We start from the raw sequence: 24,984 nt of genomic DNA, 5'->3' as shown, positions 1-24,984 counted from the left end.
GTAAACAGACAAATGAGTTTACCTCACTGATCACAATCTAAGTAGCTGACAAAAGCAGAGCACCTGGCCAATAAACAAGTCCTTTGAAATACAATTTTGTACTAAAGTTTGAAAAATTGCTGTTCTGTTTTCACCCTGACAATCATAACCAAACTACTTTCCAGCGAGAAGCTCAGCCTTTGGTGAAGAGAAAGAGATTAGGGTCTGTCGGAGATTATATAAATATCAAAAAGTTCAATATTAATGCTGCATTGTAGTCATAGTCTTTGATGTCTACACAAAAAATTAATTTTGTTGAACTTTAAAAAATTTTAGTGTGATGCTATGCACTGGTACATCAACTAATAATCCTCCAGAATTTCTCTGCTCATCTAAAAAGAGTCCCTGCTGAATGTTCTAATGCATCTTATTGTGAATCTTCAGCAAATAAAACTTCATGTATGAGCTCATGATGTGCTTTGCTGCCAGAAAGTCACAGACTCTGTGGGAAGCTCTTTATCTTCCCAGCAGTCAGTTCTCTGAGAACATCAGTGCAGCTACTGTAGTTACCTGTAGATTACTTGTATTTTCTCACATCTGTGTCCAGCAATCTAAACCATGATGATAAAGGGTCATTAGGTTTTGAGTGAGGAAGGGGATGGACTAGACAATTTGCTCTGATAAGCTCCTTGTTGGGAGCTCCAGTTTAGAATGTGAAATGTTGGATATGTACAGTTTTACACTGGAAGGAAAAAAGAATTTCACTTTTCTACACTAACAATTAAAAATGATGCAGTTTAATGTCTCACTATACTCTGTTGATTCACATTTTATTTGGGGGATTTATAATTAAAAGTATTTAAGAGAAATAATTTTCTGCTTGTAAAATGGACGTCTACGCTCTATTAGCCACAAAGAATTCAGGTACAATTACTAAGATAACTGCTGTTTGGAGCACAGCAAAGCAATTTCCCGCAGTGGGACTTACAGTTCAATTTACCAGTTGGGCAAATATTTTGTGCTCTGTAGTGGCCTAGAGAGTTAAAAGCTATAGGTAACATTCGAGCAGTGTTATACCTGGAGAAAAGTTTCTTCAATCCAAACGGATGGTTTAGATTTCAAAGCAAATAGAATATCCTAAAAACATTTCCTCAAATTAATATTATATAATTTTAAAACTAACACAAAATATAGTTGTCACAGAAACTCTGACTGACCTCCTGCCCTTCCTAAAACACGGCTCATCATTTAGAACTCAACACTGTATTTTATTTTTGTATTTGTGTTGGATCATAAATCATTCTGATACTTAATCACATTTTCCTAGTAATCAGCTGATAGAATATGTTATATTCTTGATTAGATTATAGAATAGGAATACTAATTACTTAATTTTGAATGGCTTAGAATAATAGTGTCAGGTTACAGAAATATAAAAAAGAAAAAAATTTCATATCCTTCAGTTATTATGTGGCACACCATAAAGGTAGAATGACAGAAGTATTTTAGTTTAGGAAAAGCAACTGGGGCTTTAAAAAAATGCTTGCTAAATTTGCATTCATAATTTACCTCTTATTTAGGTATGCTTATTTAGTATAATATTGTGTCTTCTACCCATCTTCCACCAAAAGGAATTTTAAGAGGTTAATAGTAACTAGAACAAATAAGACCTTGCCCTAGCTCAAAAAACTATATTAAAATTATAAAAGTATATGAATAAAATTATCCAATATTTTAAAAGGAAACATCAAGTAGTGGTTTGGTTGTTTTTGGAAATAGTCTTAAAATGGTTATTCTCATTTGGGTCATTTGAAGGTTTTCCAATGTTGCTGGAGAAGAAAAATAAAAATGCTTGTTGTCAGAGTTGTTTGGTAGCATTAAACACAAGTGAGCTATATTTTCCAACAGGTAAAGGATAAATTAAGCATTTAAAAAATTCCTGTTCTTCCTTCCGATCACATGAATTGTCTATGAAAGACCATAAGACGAGGGAGATGTCACTATTACCACTGAACAGATGTTTTTAAAAATAAAATTATTGTAAAATACAACATTTGGGTAACTAACATTAACATCTTAAGGCAATATGAGAACACAAATCCATAATAATTATTCATATACCAAGCCATTGTAAACCTAAATCATTTCTGAAGACCTGAATGTGTCAAGAACTTTGACAATTATGACTGGAGCCAGGAAACTGTAGCAGTGCAGAATTTCTTATGAATTTCTGCAGTTACTTTTTATAAATGCTGTCTTGGATGACAGCTTAATGTGTACCACATGCAATATTTATTCTTCTTCAGTGTCAGACTGTCTAGCCATCCAAGGGAATACAAAGAATGTCACTTATTAGGATAAAAGCACAAGGAAGGTAATCAAGGACATATGTAACATCAGCCAATCATGCCCTATTTCAACATCCTATTCCATTCATAACAGTTCAACAATTATTTGCTTACTGATAACTTGCTTTCAGGCTGTTTGTGTTCACCATAATGGTGGTTTGCATTTATTTTGCTCTTTAGAATTGGACACTTGCTGTGCCATACATGTTTGTCAAAACTTTATATCTTCTGTCAGAAATGGCTTAGCATATCAAATAATTTCTATTTGTCAAGAACTACTAATACAACAATCAGTAGCCCCCGATGTCAATAGGGCACTGAAATAACCATAAAACAGCAAATGTGTAACTACTAAGTATTTTATAGAAAAAAATTCTATAAGTGATATGTAGTAAGAAAGTCATAATTATCAGTTAAGCCACACTCACATTCCTTCCCCTGCTTACGGCTAAGGATGCTTAATACACATTGCTTTTTCTCTTCAGTTTTCCAAAATTATGAGGCCGACGGAACCTCCCAGTGTAATGTGGTAGTCCTTAAACTATGTATCTGAAATGTCTAAGTAATACCAAGTCACAAGAAAAAAAATACTTGGCCACCCATACAAATTTCACTGAATAACAGAGAGAAAATAATGTCCCATCATGGATCATCATCATGAAATGTGTAATTATAGAAACATAATTAATTGCACTTAATCAGAAAACTGGCCAGATATGACTTCAACAATGTGTTCTAGTAACATTTAAAAGCTTTAAAAAGCACTAATTTCCAGAGATCTAGACAACTAAGATGTTTATCTCTGAACATAGGAAAGGAAACAAAAGGTCAATATTCTCTGTATTCTCTCCCTTGGTCTCTTTTTTTTTTCCTCTTCAGTCTCTATCTCAGATTTGGCCTAAAGTAAAATTCTACCATGTGAGAAACATTCCAGACAAACTAATCCACTTAGTGTAACTAAATCACACTAACTAAGCCACTTTAGTGTTTTGTTGTTGTTGTTTTTTTTTCTCCTGACTCTTGGATATTGTATAGATTAGTTTGTGTGGAATGTTTCTCACATCCCAGAACTTCACCTCAGGCTGAATCTCCCCACACCCTCTACCTGTGTCTTGTAATGCAAACAGCATATGTCCCCCTTGTAAGGGACAAAGAGAGTCTTTGGAGTCTTCCAGCACAACAGATAACACTCAAGTGACCAGGTGAACATTCTCTAATACCACTGACGCCAAACACCTTGATGTCAAAGCATGTGACTTCAGGGAATGAATGGCTATGAAGGACACCTGGACTCTGACCAGTTCCTGGACGCCTAAAAAGACATGTGCACCAGACCACAATCATCAGTAAAAACTCCAGACCCTGAGCAAAGATGACTCATGCTGAGATTATAAACTGCCACTAGCTAATAGTTTGTGTAGTATTTAACAGGTGTCTATTAATACTGATTTCCCTTGAAATTTTAAAATAATTTGTGTGCCTAAACAAATTTTTAACTGGATCCTGAACTTTTGTTGTTGTTGTTGTTGTTGTTTTGTTTTGTTTTGTTTTGGTGAGGGAAAGAGAGAGTAAACAAAAATACAGTGAAAGGAGGGGAAAATATAAGTGATCATATCCTATTTATTTATTTATATTGTATTTATTTATTCATGAGACACACAGAGAGAGAGACAGAGACACAGGCAGAGGGAGAAGCAGGCTTCCTGTGGGAAGCCTGATGTGGGACTTGATCCCGGGCCTCTGGGATCATGCCCTGAGCCAAAGGCAGAGACGATCAACTGCTGAGCCACCCAGGTGTCCCTCCTTGTAAATTTTAAAAGATAGAACACTACAATCTTATAAAAACCAAAAATATGTATATTTAGGAGAAATAAAAGAAAATAGAAAGTCGGTATCTTTTTTTTAATTCAGGTATAATTAACATAGTGTTATATTAGTTTTGGGTGTACAATATAATGATTCAACAATCTATACATTTCTCAGTGCTCATCAAGATAAGGGTACTCTTAATCCTCTTTATCTATTTCACCCATCTCACCACCCACCTCCCCCTGGCACCACCAGTTTGCTCTCTGTACTTGAGTCTTTTTCTCTATGTTCATTTGTTTCTTAAAATTCCACATGAGGGAAATCACATTTGTTTTTCTCTTATTTCACTTAGCACTACACCCTCTAGATCTATACATGTTGTTGCAAATGACAAGATTTCATTTTTATGGCCATGTAATATTCCACTGTATATATATGCCACATCTTCCTTATTCATTCACCTAGGGATGATATTTGGGGTTGCTTCCATGTCTTTGCTATTTGCAAATAAATATGAGATGCACATATCCTTTCAAGTTAGCGTTTTCATTTTTTCTGGGTAAATAATAGTATTTTCTGGGTAAATACTGAATTATTGGATCATTATTTTTCATAGTGACTCGACCAATTTACATTCCCACCAACAATGCATTGAGGATTCCTTTTTTGCCACATCCATGCCAATATTTGTTGTTTCTTGTCTTCTTGATTTTAGCCAATCTGACAGGTATGAGGTGGTATCTCATTGTGGTTTTGATGTGAATTTTCCTGATTAGTGATGTTGAGCATCTTACCATGTCTGTGGGCCATCTATCTGTCTTCTTTGGAAAAATGTCTATTAAGGTCCTCTGCTCATTCTTTAGTTGGATTGTTGGGGGGTTTTTTTGTATGTGTGGCTTTTTTTTTTTTTTTTTGGTAATGAGATGTGTAAGTTCTTTACATATTTTGGATATTAACCCCTTACCAGATATATCACTTGCAAATATATTCTCCCATTCAGTAGGTTGCTTTTTGTTTTGTTGGTGGCTGCCTTTGCTGTGCAAAAGCTTTTATTTTGTGTAGATCCCAATAGCTTATTTTTCCTTTTGTTTCCTTTGCGCCTATCTAGAAAAATGTTTATACAGCCTATGTCAAAGAGATTATTGTCTATTTTCTTCTAGGAGTTTTATGGTGTAAGAAAGTAGGTCCAGTTTCATTCTTTTGCATGTAGCTATTTTCTCCGAACCATTTATTGAAGAGACTGTCTTTTATCCACTATATATTCTTGCCTCTTTTGTCATAGTTTAATTGACCATATAATATTTATTTTTCTTTATTTCTAATCTAACTGTATGGGTTTCTGTGCAATTTTCACTGGAATGCAACTAACAAAAAAATGTGCACTTCTTATTCCATGAAAGGCTTCCTATAAATCCAATAAAATGTTTTATACCTTTTCTTATGAGCTCAAGATAAAAGATGTCTTTAAAATGTTTAATTAGGTTTCTTATTTTATACTTCTCTAAGTAAATAGGTAAACATTTGCCCTTCAGGATTGTGATGAGGATTAATTCAAATAAGAGAACATATTAGGGGGCACCTGGGTGGCTCGGTTGGTTAAGTATCTGCCTTCGGCTCAGGTCATGAGCCTGGGGTCCTGGGATTGGGCACCATGTCAGGCTCCCTGTTTGGTGGGGAGTCTTCTCCCTCTCCCTCTGCCCCTCCCCTCAGCTTCTGTGCACTCTCTCTCTCTGTCTCAAATAAGTAAACAAAATCTTTAAAAAAAAGAGAACTTTTTATGTAAGCACCCCAAAGTCCAACGTATAAGACATGCTCAATATATAGTAGTATTTTGCTCAAGACTTGGATATATATATACTTACACACACATATACACACATATGTATATACGTTCTTTCCATTATACTGCTATGCGTGAATACAGAATTTAAACAGATTATATAAATTATCTATTTGTTCTTCATCTAATAAGATATGCCACACATGCACATACATGTACATTTCCCTACTCCCGAGAAGGTTTCAAAAACAAATCCAAGTTACTGAAAATGCAAGGAAATAGAACAAATTACTATGTGGTTAAAAACAAACACACAAACAACCAAGCGGTAGAATAAAGTACTTATCTTAAAAAATGGTTAATATGTATTTTCTATGTAAAAATATATAAGTACTTTAACTATTGCCCCTATAAAGGGCTATTAAATTGCTACATGTTTGGAACATAGTTTTTAATGACAAATTCATGAAAATCAAAATAAGGTTTAGGTAACCATTTTTATATTCCCTTCAGTTGGCATTCTCTAATCAGGTTATAGTGAATTTTTAGCTTCAAATTTCACAGTGCATTAACTGTTTAACAACAACAAAACCTTATCTAAATGAAATTTATAGTGACAGGAAATGTAACTAGTATATGACCTATTGCTCAGGCCTTGTCTACCTTTCCCACTACCAAGGGCCCAAAGCTGAGATACTGTGGTATAGTAGTAAAAGATCATGGGCTCAGGAGATAAACTGCTTAGGTTTGAATCTTGGCACCACTGACTGGCTATGCAACCTTGGCCAAGCTCCTCAATTGCTATATACTTGCTTTGCCTTCCTTAAAATAACAATGGTACAGATTCTATAAGGTTTTGGGGAGTCTTAAATGTAACTGGAATACACTTAAGTGTTCAGTAAGTGTTGACTTTATGCTGACTACAACTAATGCAACATTTTAGGTATATGAATTTGTTGTTATTCTAATTTATAATATTCATTCACTTCCCTTTCTTTACATTTACACATCAACTCCTTCCCCCCTAGCAGTGTAGAATTATTCTTAACAAATTGTATGTTATGCTGGGGGCGGGGGAGGAGGCAAATTCCACTTACCATATTCATATATATAAAATCATCTGTGATTATAGCTATGTTTCTGGGGTCTATGCTGTACTACTATTTTAGACATGGAACTTCAAGTAATTTTTAGCTTTAATTTCAATAAAAGCCACTGTATTTTCTCTAACAAAATTTTTACATATGGTATACGCTTAAAAATGGATGCTAAGGTGAGTGCAAAAATATATTGCTGTAACAATATTTTATAGTTAATAAAATGATAAGGCAAGGCAAAAAACACCAACAGCTAAAGCATATTATCCTAAGAAAGGCACACAGTTGTCATCTTGACAAATATCTCCTTTTATTAACATTAAACAATTTGGTGGAGATGATACTTTGAGATAAAACACAGCAGAATGCTCAAGTTAAAGCAATATTTTCAAAGACATCTGAAAATTCAAAAATATATCTTGTTCTGTTGTGTGGAATAGGCATAAATATTCAAGTCAAATGGATTTATTTCTACTACTTGCCTGCTACAAGAACTTGGGAATGTTTTATAATCTCTCTAACTGGCCTCTCTATAAAATGGGCATGATAATATCTATGTTTCAGAAATGTTCATAAAATTTTCCCATGTTTCATCTACTATTAGCATCTTACCAATTTCTAAGCTCAAAAGGGTGCCTACCACATAGCAGGCGCTCAATAATAAATGATGGTTTGCCATGTATGTCTTTTGGTTTGGTATAGGAAAAGCTAAGTCAGTGTCATTTAATGGGAGGGTAGGGGTAAAACTGACAAAAGAAAAATGGCACCATTTAAGGCAACAATTTTAAATATAAATTATATATGAAAAATACTAATCACTTTCATGTTTCACATAGCCAGACATGCTCTTGGCAAAAAATCTTTTGAAATATCATTTAAAAAAAGGAAAAAAGTAAAAAAATGATCACCGATAGTTATTATTTTCCTTTTAAATATTACAACTAAACCCAATGATACCTTGATGTCTTTTACAGACTATAGTTTATTTTTTTTTAATTTTTAAAAAGATTTATTTATTTATTTGAGAGAGAGAGAGCGAACACGTGCACACGCATGAGTAGGAGGGAGTGGGAGCAGGGAGGGGGAGAGCAGACTTTCCCAGAGCAGGGAGCCTGACACAGGACTCAATCCCAGAATGCTGGGATCATGGATCATGACCTGAGCCAAAGGCAGACGCTTTACCAACTGAGCCATACAGACACCCCTATATAGTTCTTTTCAAAAGAATTTCTAAGGAAAACGTTGATAATCATCAGGAATATTGATCACTATTTCTTGATCTTAATGACAAATATTTAAAGTACTGAAAAGGTACCTTTGTATCTTTATTAATGGAAACACTGATTTCATTTACCTTTTGGCTAACGTAACCCATTCTTAACCTAAACTGCAGATTTCTTAGTTCAATGATGAAAAGGTTTCATTTTAAAAAGTGAAAAATCAATTCAAGGCCAAAATAGTACAGTGTTGTATGGGCCAGGTTGAGATATGTCTGAGGATCCGATGAACTAATGTAAATTATGTTATAAACCTTTGACAAATGTTAAGTTGCTATTTTTAAAAAATATATTTTTTTTAAATAATCTTTATCCCCAACATGGAGCTCAAATTTACAAGCCCAAGATCAAGAGTCACAAGCTCTGCCAACTGAGCCACCCAGGCATCCCCAAAGTAAATCTATATATTTGCAAACACAATTTACTTCAAAGGTTATTTAAAACATTTGGCAATCTAAGATCTTTCTGGACTCTTAAAAAATTATCACAAACCAGAAAATAAATGATGGCCATTCTTCAAACCCTGAATTCAAAATATTTAGGATATGTTTTAAAATCTATTTACTTGCAATGCATTTGAATAAGAATTTATAAAGTTCTTTTCAAGCAGTTGTTTTCAGATTTAACTCTTTTTTTTTCAATGCTCTGTCATGCATGCCTTTGCATTTGCTATTCCCTCTCCCTGGACTGAGTTTCCCTCAGATTCTCTCACGGCGAACTCTCTTACTTCATAAAGTCCTTTTTTGACTATCCTAACTAAAATGGCACCCCCTTTTACCCTGTCTTATTTTTATTCATTGTTTTAATCATCTCCTGCCATTAAATATTAAATATTTCTTCACTGGTTGTCTATTATCCCATGAGACTATAAGCCTTAATGGGGCAACGACTTTTTCTATTTACCATCTAGAATGGTTGGTAGTTAACACACAGAAGGCCCAATGATTATTTGCTTAGAAAAGGAAAAGGAAAACATTGTAACCACATCCTCAAGGAGTTCATAGTCTTCATAAGAAACATAAACTTGAAATTTATACTCATAATTACAATTTTTATGAAATGAAATTTTAAGAAAGCATTTAAAAGACTGAATGGATACCAATGTGCAGCCCTAATCCTTATAGATAGGAGTGTACTCAAAGTTCCTAAGTCAGTTATCTTAGAACATTTTTTTTTTAATTTTTATTCATTTATGATAGTCACACAGGGAGAGAGAGAGAGAGGCAGAGACACAGGCAGAGGGAGAAGCAGGCTCCATGCACCGGGAGCCTGATGTGGGATTCGATCCCAGGTCTCCAGGATCACGCCCTGGGCCAAAGGCAGGCGCCAAACCACTGTGCCACTCAGGGATCCCAGAACATATTTTTAAGGAGAATTTAAAAACTGGTGATAAAAATGGTCACAGATACCAAAATGTGGCTCACTCAAACTGTACTATTTCTACTATGTTGTGAATTAAGTAGGCTTTTGAGGGTATTTCTTAATCTAATATTTTTGATGGGGAAATGCTTTCCAGGTCACATCCAAATAAAAAAATGTAATAGCTTGTAATACAAACTAGCCTCAAAAAATAGATATGCCAATTCTACACAGAGATTTTATTTCCACTTTGTTCTCATTCTAGCCAAAGCAATAACTGCTCACTATGAGGAAAGCCGGGAAAATGGTGAGCCCCCCAAAAAGACTTGTTTTCAAGGAGTAGAGGTATGAGAGAGGGGATGAGAGTAGGGGAAAGATCAGGTCTTACCTCCAACCCAGCCATAAAAGTTTCTCATCAATTGGGTATTTGCAACCTATGAAACGCTATATATAGTTTCACAGAAAAAAATCCTACCATGACAAATCTATACATGAGGGTTGAGAAAGTACTAGATAGGTATCTGCCTGGGCATCTTTTCTTTGTGAATTTGCTGTAACTTAATTCATTAAAATCATAAAATTCTAGCACTGGAAGAGGGAATCTTACAGATGGTCTTATTCTTTACTAACCTTCACCGCCTCACCTCCCCCCCGCCCCCAAACACAGACATTCAAAAATAGAGAAAAATGAAATGAGAGACAGGAGATCACAATGGAACTATCTAAAAGGCTTTTTAAACGACCTTTTTTTTTAAAAAAAAAAAAGATTTGTTTATTTATTCATGAGAGACACAGAGAGGTAGAGACATAAGCAGGGGAAGAAGCAGGCTCCCTGCAGGGAGCCCAATGTGGGACTTGATCCTGAATCCCAGGATCATGCCCTGAGCCGAAGGCAGATGCTCAACCGCTGACCCACCCAGGCATCCCTAAATGACCATTTCTTTAAAAAATTATGTTATTGTAATAATTAAACAATGATTTCATCTAATGGAAGCCAAGAAATAACAATAAAATCCTCTAAGCTGCCAATGGTAAAGTGACAGGGTCCAATCTGAGAAGATGATAGGGGCAAAGTCATGGAAGATGGTGGTGATTGATACCATGGGAGTTTTATTGTTACTGCTACTGTAAAACAGAGATGATTTTTGGTTGTTCATTTTGTTTTGGAGGACAACTGTTTCAAAGCATGGAATTACAGCTGTAAACATATATACATTTTATTCCTTTATCCATATAATGAAAAGAAAAAAAACAAGGGAATATATCCAGAAGATACATTTAGAAGACTAAACAAGTCCTTTTTCTATTATTGTATTCATTTTGAGTTATGGTAATTTAGGAAATACTGTGTATACAGAACATATTTTATGTGAACATTCTGATGAATTGTCTTCAGTACATGAAAAACTAGGTAATTTGCTTGCAGTCAAAGAGCTAGTTAGCAGCAAATAAGGACCACAATACTAATTCTTCAAATTCCAAAGCAGCAATATTCTTTATATACCAAAATTCCTCATAATATATACACTACCTAATTTACAAATAGACTATATGCTCAAAGTTTCTTAGAATTCATTTTTTTTAAGGATTTTTTTAAAATTTTATTTTTAGAAAGAGAGCGCAAGTAAGCAGGGAGGGGCAGAAGAAGAGAGAGAGAGAGAGAGAGAATCCCAAACAGGTTCCATGCTCAGCCCCTTTTTATAAAAAAAAAAAAAAGTTAATTCCAGTACAGTTAACATACAGTGTTATATTGGTTTCAGGTGTAGAACAGAGTAATTCAACAGTACTATACATTACTCACTGCTCATCATGATAAGTATACACTTTAGTCCCATCACCTATTTCACACATCCCCCTTTTGACCTCCCCTCTAGTAACAGAACACTTATTTTTTAAAAGAGCTTTAGTCTCTTAAAGCTAGAAACAATTCTGTAAAACGATTCCTTGTCATATGCAGTGAAATTCCTCAGCTACTTAAAAAAAGATAAATGTCCTGACATATTTGATAAGTTGTATCACTCATAAATCAGTAAGTCAACAGATGTGCTAATGAAAATAACAACTGACCCTCCCAAAGGTATCACTTTCTCAAATTCATGTACCATTTTGCAAATAGAAATTACTGTCTATAAATAGTACTGGAGAAAAATAAAAATAAGCTGGGGCAAATTCCTAAAATGCAGAGTACAGTGAGTAGCATTATAAATAGCATTATATTCCTATAAAAAGATGTGATTTCTTCTATAATTATCTTTTTCATAATATGGAATCAGAGTTAGTCCAATTTCATTAGGACTAAGCATTCTAGGGTACTCACATCATTTGATAAGAATATGAAATATCTGAAAGAGTACCCAAAATCCATTTAATGAAAACCAGAAAGAAATTCACAAGTATTATTACATATACATATATGTACAAACGCAAAAGAACATTCTAAGTAAAAAGATTCCTAAATGGGCAAAGGTCTTTTCCCTCCTCCTTCTTTTAGAGTTCTCTTATAATAAAAAAACTGTTTTGCTTTAGTATATTCTTTTTAACTCTCAGATTCTGATCCAAGAAATTAGGAAATAATGAATTCCACAAAATCCATTCACAGGAAATTATTCAAAATTCCAACTCATAATGCATATGATACTGTTTCAAAGCTTTATCATAATACAAACTAAAAAGCAAATAGTCGAGAATCATCTAGTAGCAAAAACAGAAGAACTGTAAAACGAAGGGGTCTCAAGAAAAATTTTTAGATTTATAACTTAAGTAAAATTAAGAATATTTTGTACAGAAGTTCACCAATTTTGTCAACCCCATATTAAAAAAAATTGCTTAGTTTAGACTTCCAGAATTTCCTTGATGCGCCCTATCACCCCTTCATATCTCTCAAAAGGGCAAATAAGCACTAGTCTTCATAAAGGAATTCCCATTTAAAAAGTATTTGATTTATGAAAATCATTATAAATTATAGCTTATAAAATTTAATTCAGATAAAAAAAAACCCATGTTAATATACACCTACCAGTATTATGCTGTGATTTGAAGTAGGTAGAAAAGAACTCAGAATAAATAATGTATTCTCATAGGCTTCACAATGTTAGGCATTTCAAGATGAAGGTGATATAACAACCCCCCAAAACTATATGAACTACAAATGTTAAAAAATAAAAATTATAATCCCCCCAAAATATTGCACAGGTATTTCAGGGCTTTTCATTTGCCAGACTCATCATGTATGATAAAAACATTTAAAAATCTCACACATGTGAATCTTGCTTTATACAATAGGGTATGTTCCTGAAAACTTTGTGAGTTAAACCTAATTCCAAATCTGCTTGAGAAGCTCCTAAACTAAAATGAATAATTTCTTTAGGAAAAACTACTTATTCTCATTTTATCTGTTTCAAGTAAATCAAATGTGTAACAATGTGATTTTTTCAGCATAAATTTCCAGATTCTGTAAATAATCTTGTCAGAAATTGATGACTTCTTAGAATAGTTTTATAGAAATAGTTTACATTTATAGATATATGTATGTACATGTGTATACATATTGTGTATATACATATATAAACACAAAATTACATATAAAAAAATGAACATACTTCCTTCTTCATGCAGGGTTGCTGAGACACAGTCCCTATAATTCTCACACACAATTCAAGAAATCAAAAAAAAGTGGATTTATTCTGTGATTCTCCCCTTAACCAGGCACACAATGTATAGTACTGCCAAACTATTTTTAGTTATTGTATACAAATTATATGGAAAACTAACAAAAGCAGGAAAGTGGGGATGAGGGGACTGAATCACAGACTAGTAAGAATTAATAAAACCTTTTTCTATTGAGAATTCACTCAGTGAAATTGACACACTGCCCTTAATTACACAACAGCTTAAAAGATAGAAAATATCTGTCTACATATATTGAATCAATTTCAATACCCAAATTAACTGACTCATATAATATTAATAGTCAAAGGGTAATGTTTAGTGACCACAAATGCAAACATACATGTTTACACACACATGCACACAAGTCTTAATGTCTTAAATGTTAGTTATATTTTCCAGTTGAATATTATCATGTAGTATAATAACCAATAAAATAAAATGGAATAAAATGGAATTATCCTTTACCAATAGTTTTAATAAAGACAGGGGCAAGAGGGCAGCCTGGGTGGCTCAGCGGTTTAGTGCCACCTTCAGCCCAGGGCATGACCCTGAGGACCCAGGATTCAAGTCCCATGTGGGCTCCCTGCATGGAGCCTGCTTCTCCCTCTACCTGTGTCTCTGCCTCTCTCCTCTCTCTCTTTTTCTGTGTGTGTGTGTCTCTCATGAAAAAATAAATAAATATAATCTTAAAAAAAAAAAAGATGGGCAAGAGAACACAAAAATGAAACATAATTAGAAGCTATGTAAGTATACAAAATATCTAAAATTAGTTTACTGATTTCATAACTGGATGGCATATATTCCTTACAGAGCAACAAAGGTGCAAAGACTGAAATTTAAACTCTAATCAAGCAATGGTTTGACAGTTCTAATGTCCTACACCTGCCTGTTACCATAACTCAATAGGCAATCTCAAATGAAAATTAATAGTGCATATAGTACAATTTTAGTTATAAGTAACAACTGATCGTGTTTAGGAAATGAAATTCTCAAGTGTTCAGAAGTCACTGGCACTCACAAAGACAACAACTTCTGCATTCAAAGAACAGTAATTTATAATAATAAAAAAGGTTTCTGTGGATTCCCCTTATAAGATCTTGATTACTGTCATCTAATCATAACACAACTGTAACTAACCTGGCTGCCATGTCAGCTTCTCTTCAAGGGGCTAGTTCTCAATCATAAATCAACCAAATGACTAATTCAACATTGTTAAAACCAGTGAGATGTTTGGAACGATTCCAGTTTTTTACATCTTTCAAAAGGTCAATGTACCTACTCAGTTACAAACTAGACTTATCTTTCAAAATGCTTCCTTCTTTTCTAGGATTGAAAAACAATGTTACCATTTAAATTTAAAATAAACTTTAATAGTAATTAAAATGTTCATGATGTCTGAAATGGTGACCCACTAAACTATAGTTTCCTATAGTCTTCCTCTTAGGGCCAAAATCACGAATCCCTCCTTCTCCTCTTTCCTGACCATTTAAAATAGTTTTCTACATCTAAAAAACCCATGAAAATATTTATTACTGCTTCTTGCATCAGTCTTAAGTTGCTATAGTAATATTACATAATAACCTTAAAAATATATACACTTTTTCTTTTGCTAAAGGAGCAACTAATGCAAATGAAGCTTAGATACAAACGCTCCCCAAAAATGAGATGCTAACACAGATTAAAAGGATTTAGTAGTTAAAATGTATCTTAACTATTTTCATCTGCTTGCAGTGTTATAAACGATGAAAACCTAGTGTTCGTATCCTTCATAATAAAAATTTATTCTGCACTTTAATACAAAGGCTATGTTGCATAAACAGAGGATTTAAAGCTGTAGCAGAATGGCTGAATGAAAGGAAAATGGCAATCTTTCTGGCTCCAGTAGATGCCATTCCCTATCACACAATGTTTCCCACTCATAAATACATGACAAATACTTCCTCAATCATTTTTTACGAGCAGGGATGCACAGGGGGTAGTCAATGGCTAGCTTGAGGGAAAATAGGAACAGCAGGCGGCAGAAACTGTACAGAAAATGGCTATGTGGTAAATTCTCTTCTGGAACATCACTCAGTTACCCAGTCTTTGATCTTTCAGCTACAATTACACTAACTTCCACAAGATCTGATCCCCCCCCCCCCCACCAAACATACACACAACCTCAAACCAGATCATTAGATATATATAAAATCTAAAATTTGGTTTTATAAATAGGATGACCCATACCTCTACATTTTTATAAATTAAAATTTGCTATTTAGACAAGAGTTTGCTTTCAATTGGCTATAACCATATCATCATCACAACTGGTCTCACAAAAAACATGGGGTGTCTGGCGACAGCTAAATCACAGACTGGCGTCTCCCAAGCAGTCTGTCTACCATTAGGGTCTGGGAAATGGTATTTACTATACAATTAGAGCCAGGGAGTTCTACCTGTAATCATCCAAATACAGGTGTGAGAAGCCCCTTTGGGCAAGGAAACTGACTCATCCCTTTTCATGTAAACTTTGATGTCTGTATTGTTTCATGAAGCCTCAGGAAACCTTACCATTCATACCACGATGATTTATTAACTGAGGTCAAGCAATAAATTTTAAAATTCTTTCCCAGGGATAACAATTTTTAACACATTAATCATCAAATTTATAAGAATTTGAAGTAAGACAGTACTGATTATTTTACAGTTAATTTTCTACTGGAGGACACTGACCAGTCAGAACTGAATTTTCACGTTAAGTTTATGCTTTCTAGAACACTACCAATAAAGAAGACAAATTCAGTTTCCTATCAGGAACACAAAATGTCTTAAAGTAATATCAACAGGGCATTTTTAGTTGCAGTAATTTCACAGAATTTATTCTAATCATTTATTGGAGTTAACCATCTGACATTAATTATTGTTTTGGCTTCCAGTCTATGAATGTTTATTTTTCAGTTTAAAGCTTCTCACTCTTTGATATCATATGGAAATGAGAATTTTTAATGGAAAATTGAAACCATGTGCATCTAAGTACTTAATGAAGTACAGGGAAAAACCGACAATATATTTTAGGAGAACGCAGATATTTTGCTGTGGATAGTTTTGATTTGTTTGTATGACTTAATAGTATAAAATACTGAGGGTCCAGTGAGGCAAGTCAAAGTGAGTGCAATGCCAAATGTGTACATGCCCACATGTTACATGAACATATGAGTTTTTGAAGTTACTAGTTAACGAAAAGAAACCTTGTACATGGGTTACATCATGTCAAAAATGATAACACATGAATGCACAGTTTTTACCTTTGTACACTTTAAAAGTATTTGAAACAGATACCTGATCTTCCTCTCCCCCTCTCACACACAGTTTTTTAAATTAAAAATAAACTTTTTTTTAAGCATTTGGTCTGGATTTTAAAAGTTACCCCTAGCTATAATCTCAAGTGCATATTTTAAGGCTACATGTAACACAGTATCAACACAGTTAGAAATTCCCAGTTTAAAAAGTTTAATTGCTCTAACTACACTTATTCTCATTTTGCAAAGGAAACAAACAATAATGTCTATTAAATTTAAATTTAATAAGTAAATTCGCATGATTCAATATTGTCTAATTTAATTCTGTTTGTTTTTTCTTAAGTTCTCTCAGTGTAGATCAATTAGGAGATTCATCTCAGAATGTTCAAAACCAGACAAAGCTTTCTTAACCATTTTAAACTTTTTATTAATGAGAAAGATATTAAAATCTAACATAGCAGTAAGTTCACATGTATATGTGTTTGTGTGTGTAGAGATAGGATATGCCTGCATATTTCTGAGGGGAGAAAACTTACCATTTGTTTTTCTTTCTAATGTAGTCTTTTTCAGAAAGATTAACCAAGTAGACCATTGGTTTTGAAGTCAGAAATAAGTGTTTATTCAACACTTCGATCTACAGTGAGAGATAAAGAATCCTTTTTAAAAGTTGAGTAAGTCATTGAATAACTTGAAAGTAAACTCTTTTCAAACAAGTAGCCATTTTCATTTTCCTAATTCTTGTTTCTAAGAGATCAGCAGTTATGAAATATCATGAGTAGGGGGAGAGAAAATATAACAAGCCTGGGGATAAGCAATCATTGATAGAAATAAAGTTTAACTAGATATTAACAATAATAAAATATAAAATAATGAAAAATCTAAATTGTTCTCTAAGAAATCAAAGCCAAGCCAGAAAGAGAAGGCATGATATTTGTAACTTACCTCTTTGTCGTTCCAATCATGATAGAAGCGAACAGGTTTCTTTTGATCTATAACCCAGGATTTGACTTTGCACATTATATCCTGCACAATATTGAGAAAAAAAAGTAAATACAAGATGAACACTAGACACTTGGATACTAAATATTAAAATTAAGTTTTCAAATCTTCAAAATAAAGAGTCAGGTTTTTTTGAAAGGGGAACTAAGTCACACACGTAATCATTTTTCAATATCTCATTAAAAATCTAACACCAATAAACATTGTTGTGGCACTAACATTTTAATATATAAAATGTGGAATACTAGCAAAATTAGTAACAGTCTTAAAGATTTCAAGATTATTTCATATACACCAAAGACTGTAAGAGTAAATAATATTTCAACATCACCTAGTGATGCCACTTGCAAAATAAACATGCTATTAGGAAATGGAGGGAGGGGGGATACTGGAAAGAGACTGAATTACAATTTTTTCCTTAAAAAGAAAAACAAATAAAATAGGCGAAATTGAACCTATTATTGATGATTTACCCTCCAAAATATGAAATCAACTGACCAAACCCTTTTAATTCTGAATTAATTTTTTGCCAACACCTTCTTCCTGCCCACTTCTCCTGTCCCTGCTCCAACACCGCCCCCCCACCCAACCTGCCAAAGCCTCCATTACACAATGGCAAGAGCCCTGCACTGGTGACCTCCAACCAGCTGCATTCACTTTCAGAACATCTCTCTCTGCTGGAAATCTAAAGGCCTTTTAGTTAGCAAGCTAGTGTGCATTCAGAAGGAGTAACTGCAGGAAGAGCCCAATGTGCTTTGTTTCTCTAGCCTTTCTTCACAGAAAGATTAATCATCTGTGAAATGGAAACGGCAAACAGCAAGTGACACAAACTGAACCCTTCAAGTCTTTCCTCATCAGTTTTGTGGTTCTGAATCTAAAAGCTGCGTGTGGCAAGGTTCTTCTTACAGGCAGGTGTTAATAAAAGGCTCTTGGGTCTGAAAGGTCAAACTTAGCTCTTCCAGAAGAAGTGCGTTTGAGAGTCATCTGGTTTTTTGTTGTTGTTGTTAAAGATAATTTATGGATATGTTTTAAATATGCATTTCTCACAAATTTATTGTAATACACAATTATTAGTAATAGATTTTTTGGGTTTTCATCGATGTATTTACCATAAATCAGTTATTTTTCTATAAATATCTACTTGTATAAATTACCTCAATATTTAGTATACCTTCCTTCCAAATCTTGCTGTTACCAACAGGAAAAATAAGGAAAAAGCCCTATGTCCTTAGATCCTGATTTGAAACTCTCCAGGAAAAGGACTTCCCACAGATTTTAACAAGGAAGGGGCAAGCTGAAAACTTTTAATGAAATCTAACATGTTCTGCTTAAGAATAATCACTTTTACTCTTCTATAACTGAATTTCACTCATAAATGTTTAAAAGTGGCTAATGTAACACCATTTCCTACAAGGAGAAGATCAAAGTGCTATATTACAAATGCATTATGATTAAAAAAGCCCTGTGCAGCCTTGCTATTAACTGTTCTTTAAACCCTAAAAGGCTTCCCATAGATCTCACTTGGCACTGCATATACAACCTTTGACAAGTAATGTAGACCATTTTTATTCATTGCCTAAAATTGTAGGCAATTATGTGCGTCACACTGGCCACCTGCAAATTCTGAATGCCTGCTCCAGTTGTCAGTGCAAAAAACTAATGTCGGAGGGGATTAATCTAGGGGGAGAGAGTCCTCTTTAATGGCTCCAGCAGGTGAAATGGCCCAGCTGGTTACTATGATGAGTGGCCAGAACAGCTTATGTAGAGACACGCAACAAGATTATACAAAAGAAGGAGAAAACAGTGGTACCATCTTATATTTGGTTCCATTAGTTTTTTCAATTAAAGAAAGAAAAGAGAAGAAAATAGACAAAAGAAAATCAAACCAAAAATAAGGAAATTAAATTTTAATCATACAAAAAGTGTAAAATACTTTTGTAACTATAAACATTTTTACAAAACCAAAAGGCCTCAATAAATGCTGATCATTAGTGAAGGAATTTCAGTATTTCTCTTTCATTTTAAATTAACTACACAATCACTCCACACATTGAAATCTTATCACAAAATCTTTTTGGCGTTAGTTTTTTCCCCTTCATACCAACACACCATACTACAAATTAGAAACAAATTTGAAAGAGAACTTATAATTAAAGTTCTCAAACAGTATATTCATTAAAGTCACACTCAAACCTTTTAAGAAAAATTTATAGATTATAACCAAATATTTTGACAAGTTGAAAGTAAAAATGTTTTAAAATTTAAAATGTTTTCTTTTTTACCCAGTACTCTTAATTATCTTCATAAGATTCAACAGCCAAGAAAAGACACCTTAGATTATTAAAAGATGCCAGTTTACTTAAGACAAAAAAGACCATTCTCAGATAAGAATTTTACATAAATGATTATTATATGTGATGTGCTATTTCTCTTACAAAAAATTAATTTTAATTTTAGCAAAAAATTAAAAGATGTTTTATGTTCCTTGTCTGAAAAACTTCTAATCATATGAATAAAAACATTTGGACATATTTGTATGTAATATTTAATGGACTAAGTTTTTTCTTATGCTTATATAAACACACATGTTAATACTTATGATGAGAATAACAGGTTCCAGTTAACTGAATATCGTTAACTGAGAAAATAATCTAATACATACTTAACCTACTCCTAACAATTTAGAATACAATAAAAACATAGAGATACCTTAATGCTTGAGGCATCAGAAATTACTTTAAGATTTCATAATTTCATTAGCAGTATCATTATGCAGGAATACAGATGTAGGAGGATAACTTTTGATAACTTTAACAAAGTCCTCACTTTCAAAATCCTATATACATAATGAAGATCAGGAAAAATTTCATGGATATTTGAACTTCTTGGTTATTTTGCTGTGATGAGAATACTGATTGGAGAGGCAACAGCTTAATGCTTAAGTGTGAAAATAAATCCTAGGTCTACTATTAACCAGGTCTGTGATCTATTACTTCATTGATAAACACAGATGATGGCACTATCTACTCCTGGGAATTGTTGTGAAGATCAAAAGAGATAATGTATATAAGGTATATAGCACAGTCCTTGGCACAGAGTAAGTTCTCTTTAAATGTGAGCTGTTGACATTGTTATTATGATATTGAAAGATTAAACACTAGTCATCTACAAAATGGCAACATATTCCCTTGGATATTCCCTTAGAGCACATAAGGGAATTCTCCAATCTGAATATTGTTCATTAGTCCTTTTCTTTAAATTTTGTTGAAGATTTGCCAAGAATACTGGCTTTTTTTTTTTTAGTGAAATCTCAATTCAGGCTTCTAGTCTTAACATTCTACAAGAACTAGTTTTTACTGAACTAACTACCTTTTAACTAAAAAGAAAATCCAAACTTAACCTTGAATTTCTCACTCATATGCTTTGACTCTTCTTACTAATTGTCTCACATTTAACTTAAGAAATGCTTTATTTTCTTAATGTATTTTATTATTGTTGTTAATAGCAGTTGTAATGTTTCTAGGCTCACAGAGAACGTGTGACTTGCCTAAATTCCCATAGCCAGTAAGTGGCAGAGCTAAGATTCAAATTCAGGTATAAATGACTAAGAAATTCATGTTCTGTCCAATCACCTTTGCCTATTTGTCTTCCTTCCTGTTCTTCTAGTTGCTCTTTGTTTAGCCTAGTTATTCTTAAGGTTGTTATTCCAGGTCCTCATTCTTGGTCCAAGGTCATCAGGGAAATTTAATATTCCTACTATCCAGGTATAATAACTGTCAATTCATGTATCACAAAAATAATTATTTTTCTTTGCACACAATAATATAACTGACTTCGTAAGACTACATACTAGACTTCTCTATTTTAGTATTCTCTAGTTTCCATAGCAAGAATTATTAATCTGTGACCCATAAGTAGATTTCAGGGGTTCCCTAACACCCTAAGATTGTACATAAAGTTCTATGTTTATGTGCCTTTGAGGGATGATGACACATATCTTCCAAATGCTTTTTAAAAGAGATTTATGATCCAAAAATCCAAGAACCAGAGTTGTGATTTTGTAGCAATACTCAAATACCCCAACAATAGCCAATTAAGTAAATATTCTAGGTCCATGGACTCCCAGACCTGAGGTCCATAGACACTAACTTAAAATTTGTTTCAGCCAGACTTTGACTCAAAACTCATCTGTACTGATCAACATGATGCTAATAAAAATTCTAGCCATGATAATGTAGAACATAATTCTAGTTAAAATTATAACAGGGATGTTGGAGAATGTTAAAAATTGAATATATCAGGGCAGCCCTGGTGTCTCAGCGGTTTAGTGCCACCTTCAGCCCAGGGCGTGATCCTCGAGTCCCAGGATGGAGTCCCACATCGGGCTCCCTGCAGGGAGCCTGCTTCTCCCTCTGCCTGTGTCTCTGCTTCTCTCTTGTCTCTCATGAATAAATAAATAAAATCTTTAAAAAAAGATTTGAATATGTCATTATTCTAAAGAAATGAACTGCTTGAGAGTAAACAATATTTAGAGAGAAAAATATATGACTTGCCTTGCTATGTATTAAATCATTAAGCTACAGTAATTATAATAGTGTGATACTAGCACAATAAGAGAGATTCGGATTAGGAACAACCGAAAAGCCCATTAATTTCAGATTTTCTAAAAAATTATGGGACATTCATATTCATAAGAACATTAATTTTGCCATCAAAAGATTAGGGTTTGAGTTCTGGTTCTACCACTTCCTGTGTAACTGTGGGACAGGTTACTTGTCCCAACAACGTTACTTAACAATGTTACTTAACGATTTTACTTAATGTTTCTGTTTTTTAAAATTGGGATGGGAAGATTCCAATTCAACACATGGTGATTATGAGGATTAAGTGAAAAAATACATGTGAAGTAACTGCCTCAACTCCAAGCACATACCTAATGCTCAAAAGGTATTAAGTATTATTATTTATGGCAGGATGCATAATGTGATTCCATTTGTGGTTTTGAGACAACATATAATATATATAAACAAATGTACTCCAATAATGAAACTGGATAGATGCCATACCAAATTGTTAGCAACAGAAATTTCTAGAAGATTGGATTCCAGAGATACTTTCCCTTTCTGCCTACAATGCTGTTTTATTTATTTTAAACAAAAAAAATCATCTTTACAATAGCTTTTTTGCTATTGTAAAATTAAGATATTTACAGTGTGAGGGGGGAAGGGAGGACTTCATCTATTCACTGCTCACCATCTGTAATCCTAAAATTTGATGACTAAATAGAAGAGACCTGGCAATTTATCAAGGTGACTCACTCTTATTCTGTAATAATTATAGCTTCCAAGTCTGATACTTCCCTCTAGCCAAATCCATTATCCCAATACCTGATGCCGACACCCAGATGAGTTGGTCTGTGCTGGTTAGGTGGCTTTAACTAATACACAGTCAACAATGTACTCAGACCAAAAGAATGGAGGCCATGGCTTCAGCTCAAAATAGTCTGGCTAGGAAGAGTCCAGTAATACAACTTCTTGCTCTAACCTAGAGTATCCCCTTTAAATATTCCAAATTGGGGAAAAACCAATCTATGTTTTCTCTCATGAAATAGACATCCATTGTGTATTCTAACTTGATATTTAGGATCTGCCTGAATCAGAATATTAAACATCTGTTGCTCTACTAAATGAATGCTGTTTATGGAGACCAAAGTATTGATCCTTGACTACTATCTTTTTACATATTTCAGTGACTAAAACTCCCAGAAAAGAATCAACAAAGGACTCAACTAAGAAAACTGGCAGCAATGCTCTACGTGTGTGTATGTGTGTGTCTATGCGTGTGTAAGGAAGATGTCATTCAAAAATTGAAATAATAGGTTAATTCAATCAATAATCTGGGTAAAATGTACATTGGTAATTGTGGGTTTTCAGTTATGTGACTCACTGAAGTAAACAGTGAAAACTTAACATAGCAAAGCTCTTGGCCTATCAGCCATTACACTGAGTGGCAACCAAAATAGATATGCAATTCATTCTTGAGGTATAGATTTCAAGAGGATTTGAACATTACTAAATAGAAGAAGGCAACAATCCTGTATGATCCCTGTAAATAAGTCTGAATGGCTAGGATACTTGGGTGGCTCAGCAGTTGAGCACCTCCCTTCGGCACAGGGCATGATCCTGGAGTCCTGGGATCGGGATCGAGTCCCACATTGGGCTCCCTGCAGGGAGCCTGCTTCTCTCTCTGCCTGTGTCTCTCTGCCTCTCTCTCTCTCTCTCTCTCTGTGTGTGTGTGTGTGTGTCTCATGACTAAATAAATAAAAATCTTAAAAAAAAAAAAGAAAAAATCATTCCTTTCTATTACTCTGCAGTACCATCTTCACCACAAATCAAATTGTATTTGTGTCTGTATATCCATTCTGTTGCACATGTTCACTGTTAGGCAAGGCGAGAAAGTGTAAGTCAGGCAAGGCTAAATCACAAAGAAATCTGTGAGCCATGGATTTTATGTTGGCAGTATCTTTACAGGAAGATGGTGAGGTATTTTAATCAAGGGAATAAGATAGATCTGCACTTTATATTTGTGGAAAAGAAGGGCAAAGTCAGTTAAGCCGCAAAAATAAAGCAAGCATAATGAAGCTCAAACTGAAAAAGTCATGAAAATAAGGAGGAAAAGATATAGGGAATATTTGGGAGATAAAATCAATAGGATGGGATGTAATGGTAGAGGAGAAAGAGGAATCAGATATTAGTTTTCAGTTCAAGTAATTCGGTTCTATTAACTGAGGTAGAGACTGAAAACAGGCTATGGAAGAAAGATGAATGAATGCAGTTCAGCCTCACCACATACTTGTAATACCTTGTTCTTTCAGAAAATAATCCTTTAAGTCATATAAGAATAGTTCTTGAAGGATACATAAACTCTAAAGAGGAAAAAAGTGTAAATGAGAAGACAGAAGTAAGAGAATTATGTTTTACAGTATACCCTTTTGAATCTTGTGAAAGATATACCTACTACATATACAAGTATTTTTAATGATTTTTTAAAGTTTTATATAGATCAACTTTAAAAACTGCCATAAGAATAATAGAAGATACCTGTTAATAGCTGTATCTTTTGGGGGACATTAATTATTTAACTCAGAGATACTGACAGGAAAGAAAAGACTCAATTACAATTTCTGGTTGCCTTCTTTGGTTGTCTAATTTAAATTGTTAGTTCTATGAATATTTTTTAAGTGTGATAATTTCCAAATAATTGATCAATACAAAATAAGTTGTTCTTTAAAGCCTCTTACTTACATTTTCCAAATTTTGTCTTTCCAGATGAAATGTGTATATATCTAGAATAGATTTAAAAATCAACCTTGGTGGCACCTGGGTGGCT

The 24,984-nt window shown here is 33.7% G+C and overlaps 1 protein-coding gene across 4 annotated transcripts in view; it reads right to left on the bottom strand.

Moving 5' to 3' along the window:
* The window catches only part of OLA1 (Obg like ATPase 1), a 164,567-nt gene that overhangs the window by 31,167 nt on the left and 108,416 nt on the right, over nucleotides 1-24,984 (bottom strand). For all 4 annotated transcript variants that reach the window (XM_077883442.1, XM_077883443.1, XM_077883444.1 and 1 more), the window contains 2 exons: nucleotides 17,539-17,619; nucleotides 17,133-17,230 (listed from right to left, as the gene is read on the bottom strand). In XM_077883442.1, the coding sequence (XP_077739568.1) occupies nucleotides 17,133-17,230; nucleotides 17,539-17,619 (179 nt within the window). The remainder of the gene's footprint in view (nucleotides 1-17,132; nucleotides 17,231-17,538; nucleotides 17,620-24,984) is intronic.

The sequence above is a fragment of the Canis aureus genome, chromosome 34 (assembly GCF_053574225.1).
Source record: "Canis aureus isolate CA01 chromosome 34, VMU_Caureus_v.1.0, whole genome shotgun sequence".
Taxonomy (NCBI): Eukaryota; Metazoa; Chordata; class Mammalia; order Carnivora; family Canidae; genus Canis; species Canis aureus.
Note: the sequence above shows the minus strand (reverse complement) of the source record. Positions and strands in the feature narration are given on the sequence as shown.